This window comes from Amphibalanus amphitrite, unplaced genomic scaffold (genome assembly GCF_019059575.1).
Source record: "Amphibalanus amphitrite isolate SeventyFive unplaced genomic scaffold, NRLGWU_Aamphi_draft 000030F_arrow, whole genome shotgun sequence".
NCBI lineage: Eukaryota > Metazoa > Arthropoda > Thecostraca > Balanomorpha > Balanidae > Amphibalanus > Amphibalanus amphitrite.
Genome location: NW_024881526.1, coordinates 714714 through 734563, shown reverse-complemented (window position 1 = coordinate 734563; position 19850 = coordinate 714714). Strand labels below are relative to the sequence as shown.

General features: G+C 51.5%; 1 protein-coding gene across 3 annotated transcripts in view; it reads right to left on the bottom strand.

Annotated features, from left to right (window-relative positions):
• LOC122366784 (protein nervous wreck-like) overlaps nucleotides 1–19570 on the bottom strand; it is a 56238-nt gene extending 36668 nt beyond the window's left edge. For all 3 annotated transcript variants that reach the window (XM_043339379.1, XM_043339393.1, XM_043339384.1), the window contains exons 1-7: nucleotides 19461–19570; nucleotides 11533–11630; nucleotides 10275–10320; nucleotides 9342–9424; nucleotides 5247–5391; nucleotides 4224–4360; nucleotides 446–506 (exon numbers count right to left, since the gene is read on the bottom strand). In XM_043339379.1, coding sequence (XP_043195314.1) covers nucleotides 446–506; nucleotides 4224–4360; nucleotides 5247–5391; nucleotides 9342–9424; nucleotides 10275–10320; nucleotides 11533–11630; nucleotides 19461–19481 — 591 coding nt within the window. In that variant the 5' untranslated portion in view covers nucleotides 19482–19570. The remainder of the gene's footprint in view (nucleotides 1–445; nucleotides 507–4223; nucleotides 4361–5246; nucleotides 5392–9341; nucleotides 9425–10274; nucleotides 10321–11532; nucleotides 11631–19460) is intronic.
• Nucleotides 19571–19850: the final 280 nt, after the last annotated feature.

Below are 19850 nucleotides of genomic sequence, written 5' to 3'. Positions count from 1 at the left end.
CACCAAGAGGCCGCGGGGGTTGCAACCTAGATAGATAGTGGTTTCTGAACCTCGCCGCAAAATTGGCTATCTCAACTCAAACCCCATGTTAAAGGTGGGATAGTCCCTTTAATTGCCGACGGGGGTTAAAACGACGGGGGTTAATTGCCGTAAGGTTCGGTCGAGAGTAATGTTTGCTTTGTAAGCGCTAAGGAGCGATGAGCAAATGGTGCTGGGTGCAGCTTTACGATTCGACAGATCATCTTAGCAAAACAGCATTATGTCTTCAACTTCGCAGCTAACTTTATAAGAGCCTCTGACATTTCAAACGCGAGAAGCCCAATAAAAGGTACATTAGGAACCACGCAATTCTTATTAACGTTTTGCGTGACCTATTCGGACAGCACGATAAGCGCACGCTGCCCACCAGTAAATGGTCGTGCCATACCACGACCACTGCACTTACCTTAGCGCTGTTCTTCTGAAGGGACGACAGCGACGTGAAGAAGCCCTTCTTCTTTTTGAGCCTGCGGAAGAGACAGACAAACAACCGTCAGTCACACCATGCCGCTCAGCAGACTAGACGGCCTAAAACTAACCACAAACGCGCCTATTGCCACCGCAAAACCAATCTTCAGCGAGATGCAGGAGACGCGTACTCCCGTCTCCCACAAAATTATCACGTCTCAGTCAGAATCGTCCCTCCCACCCCGTTCTGCGCAGCTCAGCGGCCACGAGCCAGCACGGGTCGCCCTGCCCCCGGCCCCGGGGTATTTCTGGCCGACCGCCGCTGATGTCTTCCGGCGCGGCACCGCCCGGGAGATGGCTGGCCGGCCGCCGCACCCGCTGTAGGGTCACAGCGTCCTATGGTCGCCGCTCGGCGGGGTCACGCCGTTCGTGGTCGTTAGTCCGGCGCCATCCGCGGCATCTCGGGATATAGTGAGCATTTAGCCGGAGGAGACGGTCGTGAATCATGTCAGTCGGTTAAATACGTCTCCGGTATGCCAAAATATACGATACATCACTTCGGTATTTGATACTTTATTGAGTAATGCTTCGAAAACATTTCATAGTCACAAACGTTTACCGATAGAAAATGGTAGGGGTTTGATTCGAGAACCATATGTAAATCCCTTCAATCATGTCCTTTTGAGCATGGTCAGTCATCAAATCATGCAGCCTGGATTTTGAATGTCAAATTTCAAACGTCATTCACCAATGCATGACCTTATGCGCTATTACGCCCGATTCCATCATCATTGGCCGCAGCTCAAATAGTTGATCGCTGTCGACTGTCGAGCGTCGATCGCCCCTCCCAGAAGGACCAGCACTCGCCGCTCGTCGGTCGGGAACCTCTGACGTCATCAACGCCATTAATTCCTTTTCTCTCTCCTCTTTCGACCGCCCTCATGCCAGACTCGAGACCCAGAGACTTGGTGGAGGAACGCGTGTCATCCGAGTCTGCGACACAGCGCCGTCCCTTCCAGAGGCCGGATATCTAGACGAGCCCCAAACAGCCCACAAGTTGCCTCTCTGGAGCTGCTTAGCATCGCAGCTGTGTGCTCTCAGTCACAGCTCAGTGAACGCAAACTTCAGTGCTCAGTCAACCGCTAACGGCTGGAGCCGGAGCTTTTGTGGCGGAGATTGTAAAACTCTGGCCCATGTCATGTTTGAGATTTTCCAGAGAATGGTTTGAATCTGTAATGCAGATAAACATCTCGGAGGAAACAAAGTAGCGTTGGCTGAGTTAAGGGCAGTGTGGTTGGACATCATTCTAAACACATGAATGTCCATGACCACGGAACCGAAAAGTCTTCAGTTGGAAAATATTGAAATCTTCGACTACTTAAGTGAGCTCATGAAATAATCATTGAATGAGCAATTTTCACTATGCATCAAGGAGTACCTATCCAGAACATTACAGCTAATCGGACGGACGTGCCCGCACGACCCCGGATGGTCCCTCTACTCGTTCAACTCAAACTACTCCGTCCAGAGAACCGTCGTAAAGGTCGTTTGTAGCGCACCACAATTCCCCAGGACTCCATAGAAAGCCTGAGTACAACGGCACAACGCACCTCAAATGGTGCCTGAAGCAATGTGTTACTGCAGTTGCGGGTATTCCCTTTGTCACATTACCAACCGCAACTGAAGGCATAAGCCTCACAATGCCCAGGTCCCAGCGGCCACACCGGCAGCCCACCGCTCACCTAATGGCCTCTCTGCGGCACAGCTCGGCGCAAAATGTCTGGTAAAGGGATGTGACGGCCCTGAGTGAGCTAAGACACCAATGCCGGCAGGCTAAAATGACATACACACAGCACCGAGACAGGCTGAAAGGCGACCAACGGTGAGCGTGACATGCTGAAAGGCGTGACTGCGGCGAGAAGCGAAGGTGCGCTCAATAGTGAGGCCAGACTGAGAGGCAGAAGATTCAGGCACGGACATTCGTAGCGGAGCGACGACAGATGCGACCGAGAAATGATGCCTGTCTGAAAGTCAGCTCCGCTGCAAGAGGAGAGCGAATGCCGAGAGATGTGAGATGGGAGCGGTGAGAAGAGAGAACAGGCTAGCAGCACATCGCCACGGTTGAATGCAGCAAATAGCAATAACACAGCACAACCCGGGTGATACAGAACAAAGCCGGCTGGGCAGGCGTAAGTGCAATATGTTGTTCGTTCGTCGTCTGTGGCAGTGAATTCGAAAAGCAGCCATTTCCATCTACACTGCTCCCAGTGCCGTTGCTGTCCAAACTAACGCTGTCTACGCCACGACGGTCCACACCACGGGTGTCGACCGCCGCTCACCAACCATCACAGGGCAGGACCTCAGACGGCAACTATAGCGACAAACTTTGGACAGCCCGTTCAAGTGTTCGCGCCGCGGACCCGCTAAAACACTCTAGTTAGTTGGTGGCGAAACTTTGTAACAATGAGGTCTGGAACGCTTAGGTGGCCTTTCAAAACCACGGCAGTTTCTGGTAGGAAGGTTCGATTTCGTGGACCGCCTCATCAGCAGCTACGGTCGCGACAACGTTCGAGTGTAGTCTGTCTGACGCCGGCCCAGCCTTGTGAATGAGACAAAGCAGGCTACTTGGTCGTCCCAGAAGCCGGCTTAGCCACAGCGTGCGAGTGTGAGAGCATATATGCATTTTGTAGGGTATAGTTATATGCAGACAGACCGATTGAAGGAAGCCGAGCTGGCAAGACCACTGCAGCTGCAGCACACTAACACAGACGAAGACGGACGGACAAATAGACGAGCGGACAGACGCAGACAGACGAACGGACGGATGGAGGGACTGGAACCTACCAGCCGAACCGAGTACGAGCACGTCTGTCCGGGCCGGCGCGGCGGCGGCAGGGAGAGCATGACCAACAGTCAGTACATGCTGCATCAACCCGTGCCTACACTATTGTCCCCACACCTAGCGCGCTCGCCGCGCGGCCATAGAACTAATTAATCAGTAAACGAACAGCCAAACAGATGATTCGAAAATGTGCATTAGTGGCGAAGCCGTCCGCAAAAGGAAAATGCTAACATTCATGCAATTCTTTAGAACCATGCTGTAAAAAGACAAATCGATGCCTCAAATTCACGAGTTGGTTGGATGCAAATGAACCTATATATTTATCAACAGCAATGAAATATGTTATCTAGGTAAATGAGGAACATCACTACTTGAGCCGTGAATTGATGTACTTCACGAGCGTTAGAAATTAAAGTTCTTAATGGTAAAAATGTCAACAGAATGTCGCTCATCTCGTGTTCGATTACATCCAGCCCCCTCATGGTTCTCCCGCCCGGTCTGTTACACCGACTCCGTCCGGCGCTGTGTTTGTATTGCGGCACAGCCTACCCGGCCAGGTGTCTGGCGGCTCAGTCTACCCAGACCGGCGGCCGCACGGTGCCGAGACAGTGCAGTGTGACACTGAGTACCAACTGCACTGCCATTACCGACCACTTAGGCACAGTGATTGCGAGGCTTTGTAGAAAAGGCTTCAGTGAAATTATAACATGCGAGTGCCCCCATGGGATTTCCGTGCGCTTCTAGCCTAAGCCACGCCACAGTCACAGCTATTCAGAGGTATAATATTGGACCCCGGACATACTCTTGACACACTATCGTTCTTCAATCTGATAATAATCTGGTAGATCACATCTAGTATTGCCCAATGATCAGGTGAATTGGCAGGAGAACATGACCCTAAAAACTAAAATCAGCCTCCTCCGGTTGTACTCACTTTTCCTCCGCCTGCTGGGCACGGTCTCGGATATCGTGCGCCACGTGTTCGTCCTCCTGGTAGCGTTTCTTACAGTTGTCCAGCTCCTGAACACATCCCTGGAGCTCCTTCTGGATGGCCTGCAGCTGCTCCAGACACTGCAATACGATTACACAATACACATTACACAGAGATAGAGTTCACACACAGGCTCATACAGTAAGAGTACATACAGATCAAAAGACGCGAGCATACACAGACACGGGTCAGTCACGTGCACAGGCACATAACTAAGAGTCAGTCATCTGGTCAGGTAGTAGCGGAGAGAGGGTGAGAGAGAGAGAGAAGAGAGAGAGAGAGAGAGAGAGAGAGAGAGAGAGAGAGAGAGAGAGAGAGAGAGAGAAAGAGAGAGAGAGAGAGAGAGAGAGAGAGAGAGAGAGAGAGAGAGAGAGAGAGAGAGAGAGAGAGAGAGAGAGAGAGAGAGAGAGAGAGAGAGATCAGAGCGAGCAGCTGCAATGCCAATTGATCCAGGAGCCGATTTACGAGTACAATAGACGGCTGGGATCGCTGTACATACATACAAACAGCCTAGCCGCTTAGTTGGCCTCTTCCCCGATCCATTGCACAGTAATACGGGTTCAGTTTAGGTGGCAAAATATGACAACAAGCGGCAAATAACAACAACAAAAACAAAGCCCATGCAGCAGCGTGCCGGAACACTGTAGTGCATCAAGGCGCGTTTCAACGTGCTAAATAACGTCAGTCAGCTCACGAGCCAGACAGCCGTGGGTACAGTGGACGGACAAAGCGACCGATAGCAACAGGGACAGCAGACAAACAGCCCCTTCACGAGCTAGCAAATCGGAAATTGCAGTTGTTTGAGGCATTAACTACGAAATAACGATCACGATGAACTTTGGGTCATCTGTCTGTTGCTGCAGCAACACGTCAACCTGTCCTTTTACAGACGCCCTTTAACGAGTCGGGTCAAACCATCTTCCTTCCGTGTGGCGACATACCACAGCCCCGGGACCTTGAACTGACCTTTTTGGAGGTCTGCACCTTGCTGGTGCGCACTGTTTTGGCCTCGTCTGTGATCCGCTGCTGGAACACCTCTACGGCGGCCATCCGCGCCTTGGCTAGTTTCTCCGTCTCGTCTAGCAGCGTCCGCCATACGGTGAACACGTTCCTGAGGGGAAAAAGGGAGACACGGTCAGTCAGTGACAGTGAGCAGAGGGGCATATCAAACTGTGAGCTGTCAACGACACACCAGACTCGTCCAACAGCGTCCTTCGTGCTGAAAACATGTTCCGAGGCACATCAGTCAGTCGCAGCTCGTAGAAAAAAGTAAGTCCCAGTAAGTAAAGCACATGACATACAGGGTGATCCAAAAAATTTGGAACCCCTAACTTAAAATGTCTGTAAGTCAGAAAATTTTCACTTTATTGATAAATTGCAAACACCATTAGAAAGAACGTTCAATTCTCTATAAAACCAAGTTAATTGTACTTACTTATTACAATAAATATTGCCCTAGACATATGCCTATAAAATTTGTGTCACGAAACTCAGTGAAACGGTTTTGAACATTATGCGCAAACCAGTGATTGAAGGTTTGCTGTTCTGACCATGTCTCTTGTTGGGGGTTCGGTTAGCTCATTCACGTGCTATTGTAAGGAAAGGAAAGGCTGACGGCCTGCTGGGACCAGTTGTCCCAGAGACTGCTGACCCGCGCAGTCGGACTCGGAGCTGTCCCCAAGCAACTGCAGGCCTGCGTGACGGCCCCCGGAGCTCGCGTTGAGCACATGCTGTGATGAACAGCGGAAGCTAGGACGCGTGTACCTGTTCTACTGTGTGCTTCTGTGTAAACTTTTATGAAATAAAATTGAATTTGGATGTGGTGTTATTCACGAAAAGACAACAGATAGAGTGCTAACGGATTTCAGCGCATTGTTAACATTTGGCGATTTCGTTTCACTCAGTTTTCTGACGCTCATTCCAAAAGCTAATAGTGTGCCAATGCTTTACAACATACATGCACCAATTTAACGTCATGCTATGGAAGATTTAACGCTTTTTCTAATGGTGTTCGCAATCTGTCAACAAAGTGAATACTTTCGGACTTATAGACATTTTAAGTTAGGGGTTCCAAATTTTTTGGATCACCCTGTATACATATATTGTATAATAACATTACGGGGAGACAGCATGGTGAGCAGAAGACATTAGTCACATCGCAGTCGCACATCAGCTGACTGCGAGGTGCGGGATATGCACCACACGGCGAGCATTTCTCGGAAAAGGGAGTAAATGTCTGCTGATAGACATAAGCATATCACATGTTCTTGGGACAGAGGTGACAATTAACCATGGTCAGCACTTAGCATAACACAGCGCGCACTATTAACACATTCCTGGCATGGCATTCATGCAAAAACGCATGCCACGTCGGATCATGAGCATTTTCATGATCTAGATAAGCGAAAACTTCCTGAATTGCCATCATTAATCATGAGTTGTTCACTCTGTCAAGTGCGACTTTATTTGGTAACAGCAAGCAGGCAAAAATGTCACAGCTCTTACGAGGTCACGATGCAGGGCATCGAGGGCAATACAGCTCCACGCTATAAATAAGCCTCGTTACCATGAATGAACTTTAATGGTCAAAGGGCTTACGTACGGGCTACGGGTTCCAAATATAATCCAATGTTTCGTTCTGAATGTCAGCACTATATTTAGTGCCACCATGCAGTTCAGAACGCAATATCGTGTGTTATTCAAACCGCACACCACTTATCACAGTCATAGTGCCGCAGAAATAGCACTGCGCTGTCGTGTTCAGTAAATAATTTCCACCGACAGTTATTAGGTTTATTCCACGACCGCTCCCATGCGGCGGGATTCGCGCGTCACCATAGCTCTGACGTCACTGGGTACCTCTCCAGCTCCGGTGACGTCACCGCTATACAGCCGCTGTCTACCAGTCCATGTCCCACCACCACCCCCTGCCGGACCGACCGACCGGTGGTCGATATACCGCCAATAAATAGCCGATAGCAGGCGGCCGCTGGCCGTATCGATTCCGGGGAGCCAGAGTCGCGTAATCGGCGGCCGAGTGGCCGCGAACGGGGCCAGGTCAGGTCAGAGCGCACGCAGCGCACAGCCGTGGCATCAGGTGTGTTCCACGAGGATTACTGGCCGAGGGGACCGCCCCGTGGGAGAGTGTAATTGGGTGATTCTGGCGCAGAGAGGATGGTGGCGCAGGGTTGGTGGAGAATAATGGGGTTTGTGTGGGTCTCATGGCACAGATTGCGTTAGTAGAACCAGCATAACGCCTTTTGGGGCGACTAACGGAGCGAGCGAGAGGGTGAGCCTTGCACGTCCGGAATTTCAAGGGGGTACCTCCAACTGACTTGTGCACGGCACCCAACTAAGCGGTCTCTAGCGATGTGCCAAATTTGAGCACAATCGGCCCAGCCGTTCTCGAGATCTGGAAGCGGCACCCTGCACGTGCGCACGTGCAAAATGGGTCCCAACTGACTTGTGCACGGCACCTTAACCGGTCCCTAACCGTGTACCAAATTTGAGCGCAATCGGTCGAGCCGTTCTCGAGATCTGGAAACGACCCCTGCACGTGCGCACGTGCAGCAGCACCCTAACTCTGGCACATGGATATGCAGTGCCTAGTGAATGCCTACCTACATGCCAACTTTCAACGCAATCGGCCAAGTAGTTACCGAGATATTGCAACAATTACCAAACTGACACCTCTTCGTTTTGCACGTGGCACGTGCATAAGGGGTCACCCACATGCATCGGGAATAGTCCAATACTTGGTAGAAGGAATGAAGCTACCCTACAAAAATTACCGCGTGTAAATCGGTCAAGTGGTTGCTGAGATATGAGCCTCGCAAAAGCGTCCGCACGGCCGGCCGGCCGGCCGGCCGCTCATACTCAGAAATTTCCGTTAATCTAAGGAAAGACTCCGCTCGCTTCGCTCGTTCCGTAAACAGAGAATGCGGACTGAAACTGAGAGTAAAGCTGGGATAGGGTGAGGGGCTGGGACACCGTCCCCTCTTTTCCATCCTCATGACAGACAAATCCTACTCCTTCACGCCTCAAACCCCTGCTCCGGGCTGGACGGGACACTTTATCCCATGCGGTAATCCCCGTAAGAGCACGCCCGTAGCCGGGTGCGGTGAGTGCTTGGAGGACTGGTCGGCTTGTCCTCTGGACGGGTTCAGCCTCGGCGACTCACCAGGGTGCTCACCCAGACCAATATCTCCTCCTAATTCCTATCATCCCTCCGGGCCTGAAATGGTCTCGTCAGACCGTCACGGTGCAGTGTGATAATCTCACGCCAGTAAATACAATGTGGGACAATCTGATGAGTATGGATATTGACATGTTCGAGGAACCGGCAAACATCGTTTGACAGGCTGCGCACATACGCCAACAACTTGGCAGCTAATTGGTGAGAAGTTCAGCCACATCTTCTGAGTACCCACATCGTAGTGAAAATAACGAGCTTGCATGTTCGTGGTAAAACAAGGCCTCTGCTTTTCTGAGAATGGCAGGCCGGCTAAATATCGCCCATGGCCCGGTTGGTCGGGTGGCTCTTACGCGGCCGTTTTTTCCCATCAGTGCCCGGGTAATCAGACGATCGGAGCAGCCGGCCGGACGAGCCACGCCGGCCGCTGGTGGCCATCGATCCTTGCCGAGGGGCTGGGAAGACGGCGGCCGGCCGGCGGGACCGGGTGTGGGTTGAGAGGAAGTCGAGACTCCTCAGAGTCAGAGGGCAGTGGCGGATCAGCTGATAGAGATTTGAGGTCCCACCACCCGCACCCGATTTGCCAGGACACGGAGCTGAGCGGCAGCCTCTCCACAGCGCAGAGATAGCTCGTCAAAATGACAGGGTACATGTACAGGGTACAGGTAGTTTGACCCTGACCGGAAGTCCGGTGGCGAAAATAAAAAACATGTATTTCGAGTTGAAAAATTAACAATCAGCGTTCTTTCCTTTCAGAAATGTGGCTGTCCTGCTGACCAAGAATTCAGGAGAGACGACCAGCATCGCTCAGTGCGGTGCTGACCATCGTCATTAGGGTCCCACCGACCAATTTCACCTGCCGTACTGACCATTGTTCGGGACCGTCGCCTTGTATCTCTGGCAGCTGTGGAATCTTCTTGTGGAGGTAGGCCGAGGAGATCTTGAGCAACGCCTGCGGCAGAGGACCGGTCCAGTCAGACACAGATATCACGGGAGGTCAGACGGCACCAGCTCAGCACAGACATAGTGTTTGTCTATTAAACAGTCTGCGGTGAAAGAGAACGTCACCAGCCACACTCCAGAGAACCACACCAGTCACGCTCAGGAGATCGTCACCAGCACAGACACAGTCTGCTTGGTAGGCACTGGCCAGAGCCAGACATCCCACGAGATTACAGACGTCACCGGCCAGACTCAGACAGTCTTCAGGGAAACGTCCGACAAGGCCGGACGAGGGACGACGACGCCCTCATATGTTACGCTGACTAGCCAAATAGTTGTGTTGAAAAATTCACGATCCCTCACAGGAAATGCGGGTGGCACTCGGAGGTGAGTCCCTTTGATAGCCATCTTCCATAAAATGGTGGTGAATATTCCCAAATAAATAGGAGTTTGAGATCTGACATGGGAACACCTACCTTACGAAAATAGCTGGAACACCAAACAGAAGCACAAAAAAAAATCAACCACCATATCCTCAAGAACTGCTTCAAAAGATCAATGAATAAATACAATTTTCACTTTTATAATAGTCACAGTGAAACATGTCATTACCCAGCCATGGCTGTCAATACCACAGAATCATAACGCTGTGGTATCACAACACAAGACTTCAGGCCTTCAAACGTAATTCCGGATGGAAATCCTGCGACATAAGCCGAATGAAGATACACATCTCCTGTCATTTGGAACACCACATCAAAGACATATTTTCTCGCAGAGGGAATCCCGCTCAATGCAAAAGGAAAATGTAACCGCGGCAGCACATTAGGTAGGGTTCTGTCACGCGGTAAAAAGCTTACCTCTGCGTAAGACTTCTCAACAGCGGCCCTCTGCTTTGTAAAGTTCCTGCGAAAAAGAGAGAACATTGTAGAGAAGCAGTGACATTCTGAATAAGTGAGTGAGAGAGAGAAAAAAGAGAGAGGAGAGAGGAGAGCGAGAGAGAGAGAGAGAGAGAGAGAGAGAGAGAGAGAGAGAGAGAGAGAGAGAGAGAGAGAGAGAGAGAGAGAGAGAGAGAGAGAGAGAGAGAGAGAGAGAGAGAGAGAGAGAGAGGGAGCTAGCTTCAGCCCCCTCGACCGCCACGTTTTACCGACCGAGTACAGCCTGCCCGTAGCATTGCCTTATCGCCCGCTCTACATATTAGCGCGCCCGAGACTGTTCGGTTGAGGCGGCTATCCGTTGATCTCCGTTAATTCCAATGGTTAATCCACCCTCGCACGGTAATACTGTTTGTCCTGGGCCCGCCGGCCCCAATTCATTAGCGCAGGCAGCACTCCGAACCACCATCAGGGCACGGGCTTTATTGAAATGGTCGGTCGGCGGTCCGTCCGCACTCAGAGTGAAAACACGGAGAGAAATCGGGGAACCGAGGGGTAAAGAAAAACGTTTCAAGAAAATAATAGGTAAATTACAATCATCAAATTGATTGTCAAGTCGGATTAAGATAACTGAAATATTTCGGTAAACGATAAACGTAATAAATGATCAAATCCAATTTCACGAACTAACAAGGTTATAATGGGTAGTGTTTACCTTGTTACCTTGAAATGAATCAGAGATGGGGTTCGCGTACACCTTATCGACCCTTTGGACTCGCAATAGTTTTTTATGACTGAGCGGCTTGAAGCTCGGAGCCTCACCAGCTGACTCAATGTAAGACAAACGACCTTTTATTCTTTAACGTGCATCGAGATAATCAGGCTAGCTTCACAAAATATATGGCAATTCATTGGAGAAATAGTTCAATAAGCCGACACTTGACGCTGTACTATACAGACTATTTACTACGCGAAGCATTGATCTGCACAGCAGATAAATCAGTCAATCAAAAATCATAACACGATTCCGAGCTATAGTCGCATCAAAGCAGTTATCACTAGCCCGTTGCCACCCCGCTAAAATGCTGCAACGCTCGATGCAATCCATTTGACTGAACGCAGGGCCGATCTTCAGACCTCCAAGTATACCTAAAAAGTACAGGCTATTGCAGCAGATGCTAGCCCATTCAAACCGCCCATCCGTCTAAAGCCTGCACGGCGCGCGACAGTCGACGGTGCTGACCTGATATCCTCGAGCAGGTCACACTCCTGCTGATTCTTGGCCTGGGCCCGGCTCAGCTGCTCAGAGTGCAGAGCCTTCAGGAACTTGGCGTGAGTAGTCTGTGGGGAACACGAGGGAGATACGTCAGTGGTCTGAGCTGTGGAGAGAATAGAGAGGCACTTCAGTGGTCTGTGGGAGAGCGATAGAGGCACGTCAGTGGTCTGTGGAAGAACGAGGGGGACATGTCATTGGTCAGTGGTCTATGAGAGAACGAGGGAGATACGTCAGTGGCCTGTGGGAGAGCGAGGGAGACGTCAGTGGTCTGTGGCAGAACAGCGGAGACACGTCAGTGGTCTGCCACTGTGGAAGAACGAGGGAGAGATTTGTCAGTGGTCTGTGGAAGGGGAGACGTCATTGGTCAGTGGTCTGGGAGAACACGAGGGATATGTCAGTGGTCTGTAGGAGTACAGGGAGACACGTCAGTGGTCTGAGGGAGCACAGGGAGAGATTCGTCATTGGTCTTTGGAAGACAAGTAATTGGGCTGTGGGAGAACGAGGGATACCTCAGTGGTCTGCGAGAGTAACAGGGAGATACGTCAGTGGTCCGTCGGATATTTATGTACGTCAGTAATGTAGGTATAGAAGCAACAGCAGAATACTGATAACAGAAGAAAACAGGAAACAACAGGTGTCATGCAGAAGCAGCCATATTGCGAACCTCTAACAAACGGAGAAAATATGAGTGCCGAGAGCGACAAAAGAGCAGCCTAGGAAGGACGTCTGAAAACCAATGGTCTCATCCTATAGCATGCTATAGGATGCATGCAGCACCTCTCAGAGTTCTTCCACCGGAGCCCGTCATTCCAGTCAGCTACGGTGTGATCTCTCCACTACTGTTACACAGGTCACCGGGCACGGGTGCTGAGCCCAGCACCGCGAGCCTGCAGGCGGGCTGATGTCTGCCGAAAATACCTCCCGAGATTCGGCCCGGATTGGTGTGCCGCGCCGGAAATAGCAGCCATGTCAGACGGACAGACGTGCTGACGGTGCGGACTGCAGAGTCGACCGTAGAAGGGGATATCACAGACGGTGGGTCGTAGGGGGAGACTGGGAAGCCGGCCGTGGACGAGGCGTGTTAGACGGGAGGTCGTACGGGGAGGAGACTGGGTAGTGAGTATCCTACCTGCTGCCCATGGAAAGGGTATCGATGGCGTCCCTCCTCCCCCCCCCCCTATGAGAGGATTTTAGGGAAGATTGGAGCTCTCCCTGCCGGCTGCGGATGCCATGGCGAAGACGGTTTCCTCATCGGACAGATTGTAGCGGAGATTGAGCCCTTTTCGGCGAATGTGTTACTCAGATCAGAATGCCGCGATGCCGCTGCCACTCTGCAGTGACAAGTCCATTCAGAGTTGATCGACTGATCTAGCTACTAACCGGCCCCAGCACCAGCACTGGTCGGTGCTCTGACTAACGTCAAATTCTACGTGTCATGTTCGGATATTTTGGACATGACCACACTAAGCTCGAACGAGCTTTTCCCCAAACATTGGCACTTAGTCCCTGCGGCAGTGGAGGGAACTGCTCCTCTCTGCAGTCGGCCGTGGGCCGTTTTATGATCAGGACCGTCCCACGGCGGCGCCAATCCAGTGGCAACAACCGCTGTCCATCCTCCCACAGCGGTCACAGTCCGGTCAGCGACCAATGTCCATCCACCCACAGCGGTCAAAGTTCGATTAGCGACCGTCGCAACTGTCCCGATTCGGCTCTCAGAGAGCGCCTCTTGCCGACTCTCCCCTCTCGCAACAACTTTCGGTCCGACCGGACACTGTCCTGTTGACCGTCCCAAAGGGTCTGAGGCCCACGCTACCGCCACCACTGCTGGAAAAGGATGTGACGCATCCAAAGGCAGAGCTGGGTCATCGAGCGAGGGCTGTCAGAAGAAGTCACACAGAGCGAGACCGACGGTGGCTGCTGGCCCCGGTCACCCCCGAAAGCGAGCAGTCGGTAGTGCACTGAGTGGTCAGTCTGAAATGGGGTCGGAGCATGCCATGGCGGTCAGAGGTTAGGGGTCATAGGTCAGAAATCAGAGGAGATCGAAGTTCAAACACCAAATCGGCAGAAGCGTGGAACATAATTCGGGATTCGGAGATGAGAGAGAATGAGAGAGTGGGGGAGAGAGAGAGAGAGAGAGAGAGAGAGAGAGAGAGAGAGAGAGAGAGAGAGAGAGAGAGAGAGAGAGAGAGAGAGAGAGAGAGAGAGAGAGAGAGAGAGAGAGAGAGAGAGAGAGAGAGAGAGAGAGAGAGCAATATGGAGGAGAGAAGAACAGAGATGTAAAATCAGGACAAAAAACATCATCCAGTAACAGCAAAACTTTCCACCATTCTGGCCGCCCCTGCTCTTGATGGACCATCCCTGACCGCCCACCATCGCCGACCGGCCGGTCTGTCGAGGTCAGGCTGGCGCAGCCTCCGATCGATCTGAGGGGCCATCTGAGCTGGCCACTGGCAGCGGTCGGGGAGGCACGCACACAATGCCACCCCCGCCGCCACTGGTAGGTCTGTCCTCCCCACCGGCCGATCACCATAGGCTGCTCGATAGAGTCGCGATGGTGAGTCTCCCAGGCCCGCAGCCATGCTAAACCTTTCTCCCTGGGGAGCTGGGGTTACATAAGGAGATTGACGTCCCTCCGAGATTTAGCAGTGTCGGTCGTTGGGATATGGAAATCCTTGCCTCTGACGCGCGTTATTATACGTCATACTACAGTACTTGCTAGTTCCTGTAGGCACTTCGACTTTGCGACCAAAGCAGCAACTATGAGGTTTTCCAGCCGCGGCGCCTTTAAAACACTTCAGGGCAGAGACGGCAGCCAGGAGCAAGCACGTATTAAGCAGGCATGCCTCTCAATTTGTACACGCAATCGATAAAAAAGGTAATGCAATTATGTGCATGATTAGCCGGATACAGCACAGCATCGCATTAGTACAGAAGATAAATCGTTTAACCATTCGAGCAGTACAGACAAAAACATGCAAGATAAAAACAGCACAGACAAAAACATACAAGCACATCCATCAAACAATGAGCCTATCTCATAAGGCAGGCAGTCAAGGTAAATAAGTACGAGACCGAGGCTGGTAACTAGTGGTGTGACTTATCAACCACGTCATACGTGAATACAATAACGCGCTGAAGCAACAGGGGCCAACAGAGCAGGATTTCATCAAGGCACGGTAAATATACATAAAGCATGAATGTTTCAGTATAACAGAGAGCAGAAAAGCGAGAAACAAATGAAAGAGTAAAAAAAAAATGCAGGAATCCTCAGGAATCAAACTGACGATGATTTGGGATTGACAGACGTAAGGGTGCGACATACCCAGTGTCGAAGTGCGATATAACCTGGCATAGCTTACTTGTACACCATGGAGCAGAGCGGGTTTGGTTATATGAATCAGAGTGGGGCGGTATAAACCCATAGAAATGCGATAAAATCCAGAGCAGCTCATAGAAAGGATGACCCGATCCGAAATTATCCTACTCGGTAAGGCGAACTGCCAAGTTCTGACAAAATTAAACGAATGCTATCAGTCACTCAGTCAAGTGGAAAAAATAGCGCCGAAATCACGAAGTTCCCGACTGAATCTTTAATAACGCCCGAGTAAAACTGTTGCCGTCTAGCTTAAAATGTTAGAATTCGAATTAAATCGCAGCCACGAGCGGAAACGGCGCACGTGGAGCACCATGTCTAAAACGGCACCGGATCGATGACAGACGAGAGCACAGAGCCCAGATGGAACGGTTCACGGGCCGGCCAAATCACGTTATTTGAGGTCGCGGCGCGCTGACCCGGAAACACCAGACGTCTGGCCGCCCGGGCAGCGGGACCGGCACACATTTCCATCACAGCTGGACCAGGGAGCAGTGCTGCGGCTCCTGGCTAGTTGCAGACAGACGCACCTCAGTGCTCCAGCACGCATGCCATCCTCCGTGGCCCTGATCAGCCGCCGAGCAGCCACTTCCGGCGAGCTGTTTGTCACAGCGGCGGAGCACCGACATCCCCGGACCAACATAATCCCCGATGATTACGGTCGATGTCTTTAATTAGAGGCTCATTAATTACCGCGGAGGAGAGGGCGCCTCGGAGTGAGCAGTGCGATCAGATACCAGGGTAGAGCCACAGGTACTCAGTCCTCAAAGAAAGCAAAGAACGCTGCGATGACGACGCCGCTTTCAGCTTCTCTCCGGTCACGGACCCAGAAGTCAGCTCAGCCCGCTGTATTCAGTTAACACGGACACGGACAGTCCGGGTCATGAGCTCGTCTGCCTTGGGCTACACCTGGATCATCGGATAGAACCATCAGCTGCGGGTCGCTCATACACCAGCGGTCTATGAGCGTCACTCCTCCAAGTCCGACTTTCAGCAAGCAGAATCGATTACCAAATACACCGCGGTAACCACAATGCACGGCTAAGCAGCGGTTAGTCTCAAAGAGTACACGGACGGGTTTGCGGCGTCACTCCTCCGAATGTCTGCAATCTGCAGCACCACGCAGCTCGAGCTCTGAGATCCGTGAGTGGTGGGCGATACATCAGAGCCAGCCGTGCTCGGACCGAACTGCCGGCGGCGGATCCACGGTCCCGGCCCATATCCCGCAGATAAGTGCTCCTAATATTAGCATAGCTCCGGCTCCGGCCGCCGCGGCGCCGGCGGCGGAACGGCGCTCCGGGTCAGTCCGGTATCAGACGGCCGGGGGGGGGGGAGGGCCGAGGGGTCAGGGGGGCAGTCAGGAGAGGGATACCGCAGCCAAGAAACGGATACGACTCATAAGCTCACCTGTCTGGCTACACCTGGATTGAAAGATAGAACTTGGGAGCATTTGGGAACGCAGCATTTGGGGGACGGATTCCATGAGCATAAACTCTTCAAAGCATGTGGTATTTGATAACCTCTATTTAAAGAAACATCTTTATCAATAAAGGATGAGCGTCCTGAATCAGTCTGTCTTGCGACCGAATGACTACTGCACCAAAAAGAAACGTTCACCTAGATTAAAAGGAAGTTGTTTACCAGCGATGGTCCAATGGAAGCACAATTATGGAGATTGGAAGAGACGCAGCACGGATAGAACACAAAAAGGAGAAGTAATCGCATTGCTTGGAACATTGAACAAAAGTCGGCAAGGGCGCACATAGTCGGAATTCGGAAACCTTGGGCTGGGCGACGCAGGTGGTGACATAAGTTAGTAGCAAGACGGACCACGTATGGGGAGCGCAGGTATTTATTGTCATTGATCTATAACCTGGCGTCAAAAGTTGGGTTATGAGTTGCGTCTACCAGAGCATGTCGACTTGCAGTCTGATATCAAAGTATCTTTGCACAGAAATGCATAGTTTCGATATAGACTAGATCATCTGATAGTTCAATTAGATGGCTTTACGGCACTCATTTGACCGTTTCAGTTTCTCGTTTGACCGTTTCAGTCGTACGCAATAGACCACCGGCATCAGTCCACAGTCGCCAGCCAAGCGGTCGGTCCCCGGTTCACAATGACGCCCGGTTCGTCAGCCCCGCCACCGCACACGGCCGTGGGTGAGCCGCTATAGTGCCTGTGTACCATCACAAGGGAAGCGACGCTGACGGATGCCAACCGTTGATACTCTGGCGCCGCCGGCCAGTTCGGCCAGCTCGTGACAAATGCGCCGGTCACAAAAAAAAATAGCCCGCAGCGACGAAAGTGCATTATCCATCACGCGACATTTTTAGAGTAAGGAAATTAAACAAATAAAGCGTGCACTACGAACATAGCATGTCATTTAGTAACGAACGGTAGCAAGAGATGACAAAATTTGCCAGCTGCATGACATTGCTGCAGTAGAGACCAAGTGATTCAATTAGAGGTCAGGCTTAAGAACTTTAAATCGGGTGCCAGCTAAGCTATCTGCTTAGCGCGGTCCATGAATGTCTAGTGTCTATGGCTTTCGTAAATAACTAAGTTTGCCAATTTAGATCGATAAGGTTCGTTGACCATCAAAATAATGAAACTCATATACTAAGTCCTAGACGGGAAGAGTTCAGACCAGCGACATTAAGTGAAGGTCACCATTCATGTTGTAAAAAAAAAACATTCGAAATTCTAATGAAAGTTACTAACTCTGAAGAAGGCATTCGGTATACGAAAGACTGCACTGCATTTTTAGTCGCAGCTCCATTTCCACGTAACATGATTGCGTACCATAAACAAACGCAGACGGAGTAGAACGACACCACAAACACTCTGACCTCATTGTAACGCATATATACTGCCTACATGTGAGTGTACATACACTGTCACTGAACACATGGCGTACCTATAGTATGCTCGACTGCACGACTGCGGTATAGCTCTATAGCTACAGAGCTGTAACTGAAACGGCAGTTTGTAGAGTTGAACCACAGTTTCGCCATGTTAATTCAAGAACAAATGTTATGGCGGAGTGACTCCTTTTACACTAATGATATCTTGCAGCTCTATGTTCCTATGAACGAGAAACTCGTAACCTTTGTGAATGAGGTTATTTACACACATCGTCAGTTAAAAACATACCAAGCAAGGCCGGGGCCGCCTTCACAACTTAGCGTAATTACTACACTACTAGTTGTTTTTTAATTCACTTACACGACAATAGTATTGAACCTAATTAAATTGCATTGCAATTAATAAGCTCGTCCAAAAAAGTGAGAGTAGAACCGGGTCTACCTTTATCACAATGGATGAAATGTGCGGTATGGGACTCACTGTCTGATTTGACCTTCCGTTTCGACGCACTGAAATGCATCGTGGTAAATATCGCTAACACAACTTCTAAAATAACACTGCAACAAATAACATTTTGGATTTTGTTTACTTGAGACTGGGCTGGGGGCTGGGCTTCTCGACGAGACGCCACCTCTGCCAAGCAGCCGTGACCGCGGCAGACGGGCGCGCTGCGGCACAGCCTAGCTTCAGGCGTCGACTAGTAGTGCCATCTAGCGGCACGTTTGTAAAATCGCATAGTTAGGCTGTGCCGCACAGCACGACAAACTGAGCCCGGCCTCTTGAAGCCAATAATTACCAGATTCCTCAGCACTTAAGCTCCATGGCGCACATGCGTTCCCTGTCAATCATCTTCCCACTGAAAGTACAATGTTTTAGTGTCCTGATATGAAGAAAAACATCGCCTTCCTAAGACACCAGTGGGTCCAACAAACTGCAACATGGTGGCATAAAAGCTCACCACTAACGCGAGTTGGGAGCGGAGCTAACGTCATTATCTGATGACGCCTGCGATCCTGAACATAAGTACGCAGCTCACGGCGTTCATTAGACGCTCCTCGGTAAGACGACGCTGGTGTCTCGGCGAGCTGTCTCAGGTTTGTAACCATGGAAACTGCGGGCGCTTGCTGCATTGGCATCGCCGAGCACCCTCGTGCAGAGGACGGCTCAGATTACATGGCTAGGGTGTATCAGCGTTTAATTGTTTGGATATTTCCAGCGTTATAATAAACTGAGGAATGATGATAATCGATCTCTTTGAATCAATAATATGCTACCAGTACAAATGGTCTGGGTTCCCTTACAATAAGTAAGCTTTCTCTTCCGGAAAATAACCAAATAAGCAGCCTCAGTCTACTCAAACCAGTGGAGCAGGCCTTTCCACCTCAGCAGAGCTTCGCGCTTGAAGCAGCCGCATGCCCCAATCGCCGACACAGGTGACTCGGGGTCTACACATCAGCGTCGAGTGTAGACCGTCGACTACAAAATCGACGCAACTGAGGATCCGAGAGCGGGTCAATTCCAGCAGCGAGCGACGCGGGGTCGCCGCTGGGGGCGGTGGCGGACAGCGGTGGCGGCCGGAACAGAACCGATGGAGGCGCCCTCACCAGGGGTCAAGGACCAGGCGGGGCCACACGGGGTGTCTCGAGCTCTCACCTTCCTGGGCGGGTTCTGCATGGCGGCGACTGGAGGTGGCGGCGGCGGCGGCACTCTGCACCCGCCGGCGAGCGGTGCACCGGCCACGGACCGACAGGCGTGCGGCGCCGCTCCAGCCGGGCCGCCCGTATTGATCTCTGCCGCCGGCGGTGGTATACGGTGCGCGCGCGCCGCCGCCACCGCCGCCGGGACAGGGGATCGGTCCCGACTCCCACCCACCGGCCAGTGCCAAACCGGGCAGGAACCCAGAGAGGAGGGCAGCTAGCCTGTCGGTCCGTGTGAGCGAATAGCGGGACATGCAGGCGGCCGAGGACCATGAGTATAACATGCAAACAGCGCTACGATTATCAACTTACCGGATTTCCGTAACGCTATTACCGTCGCAGGCAA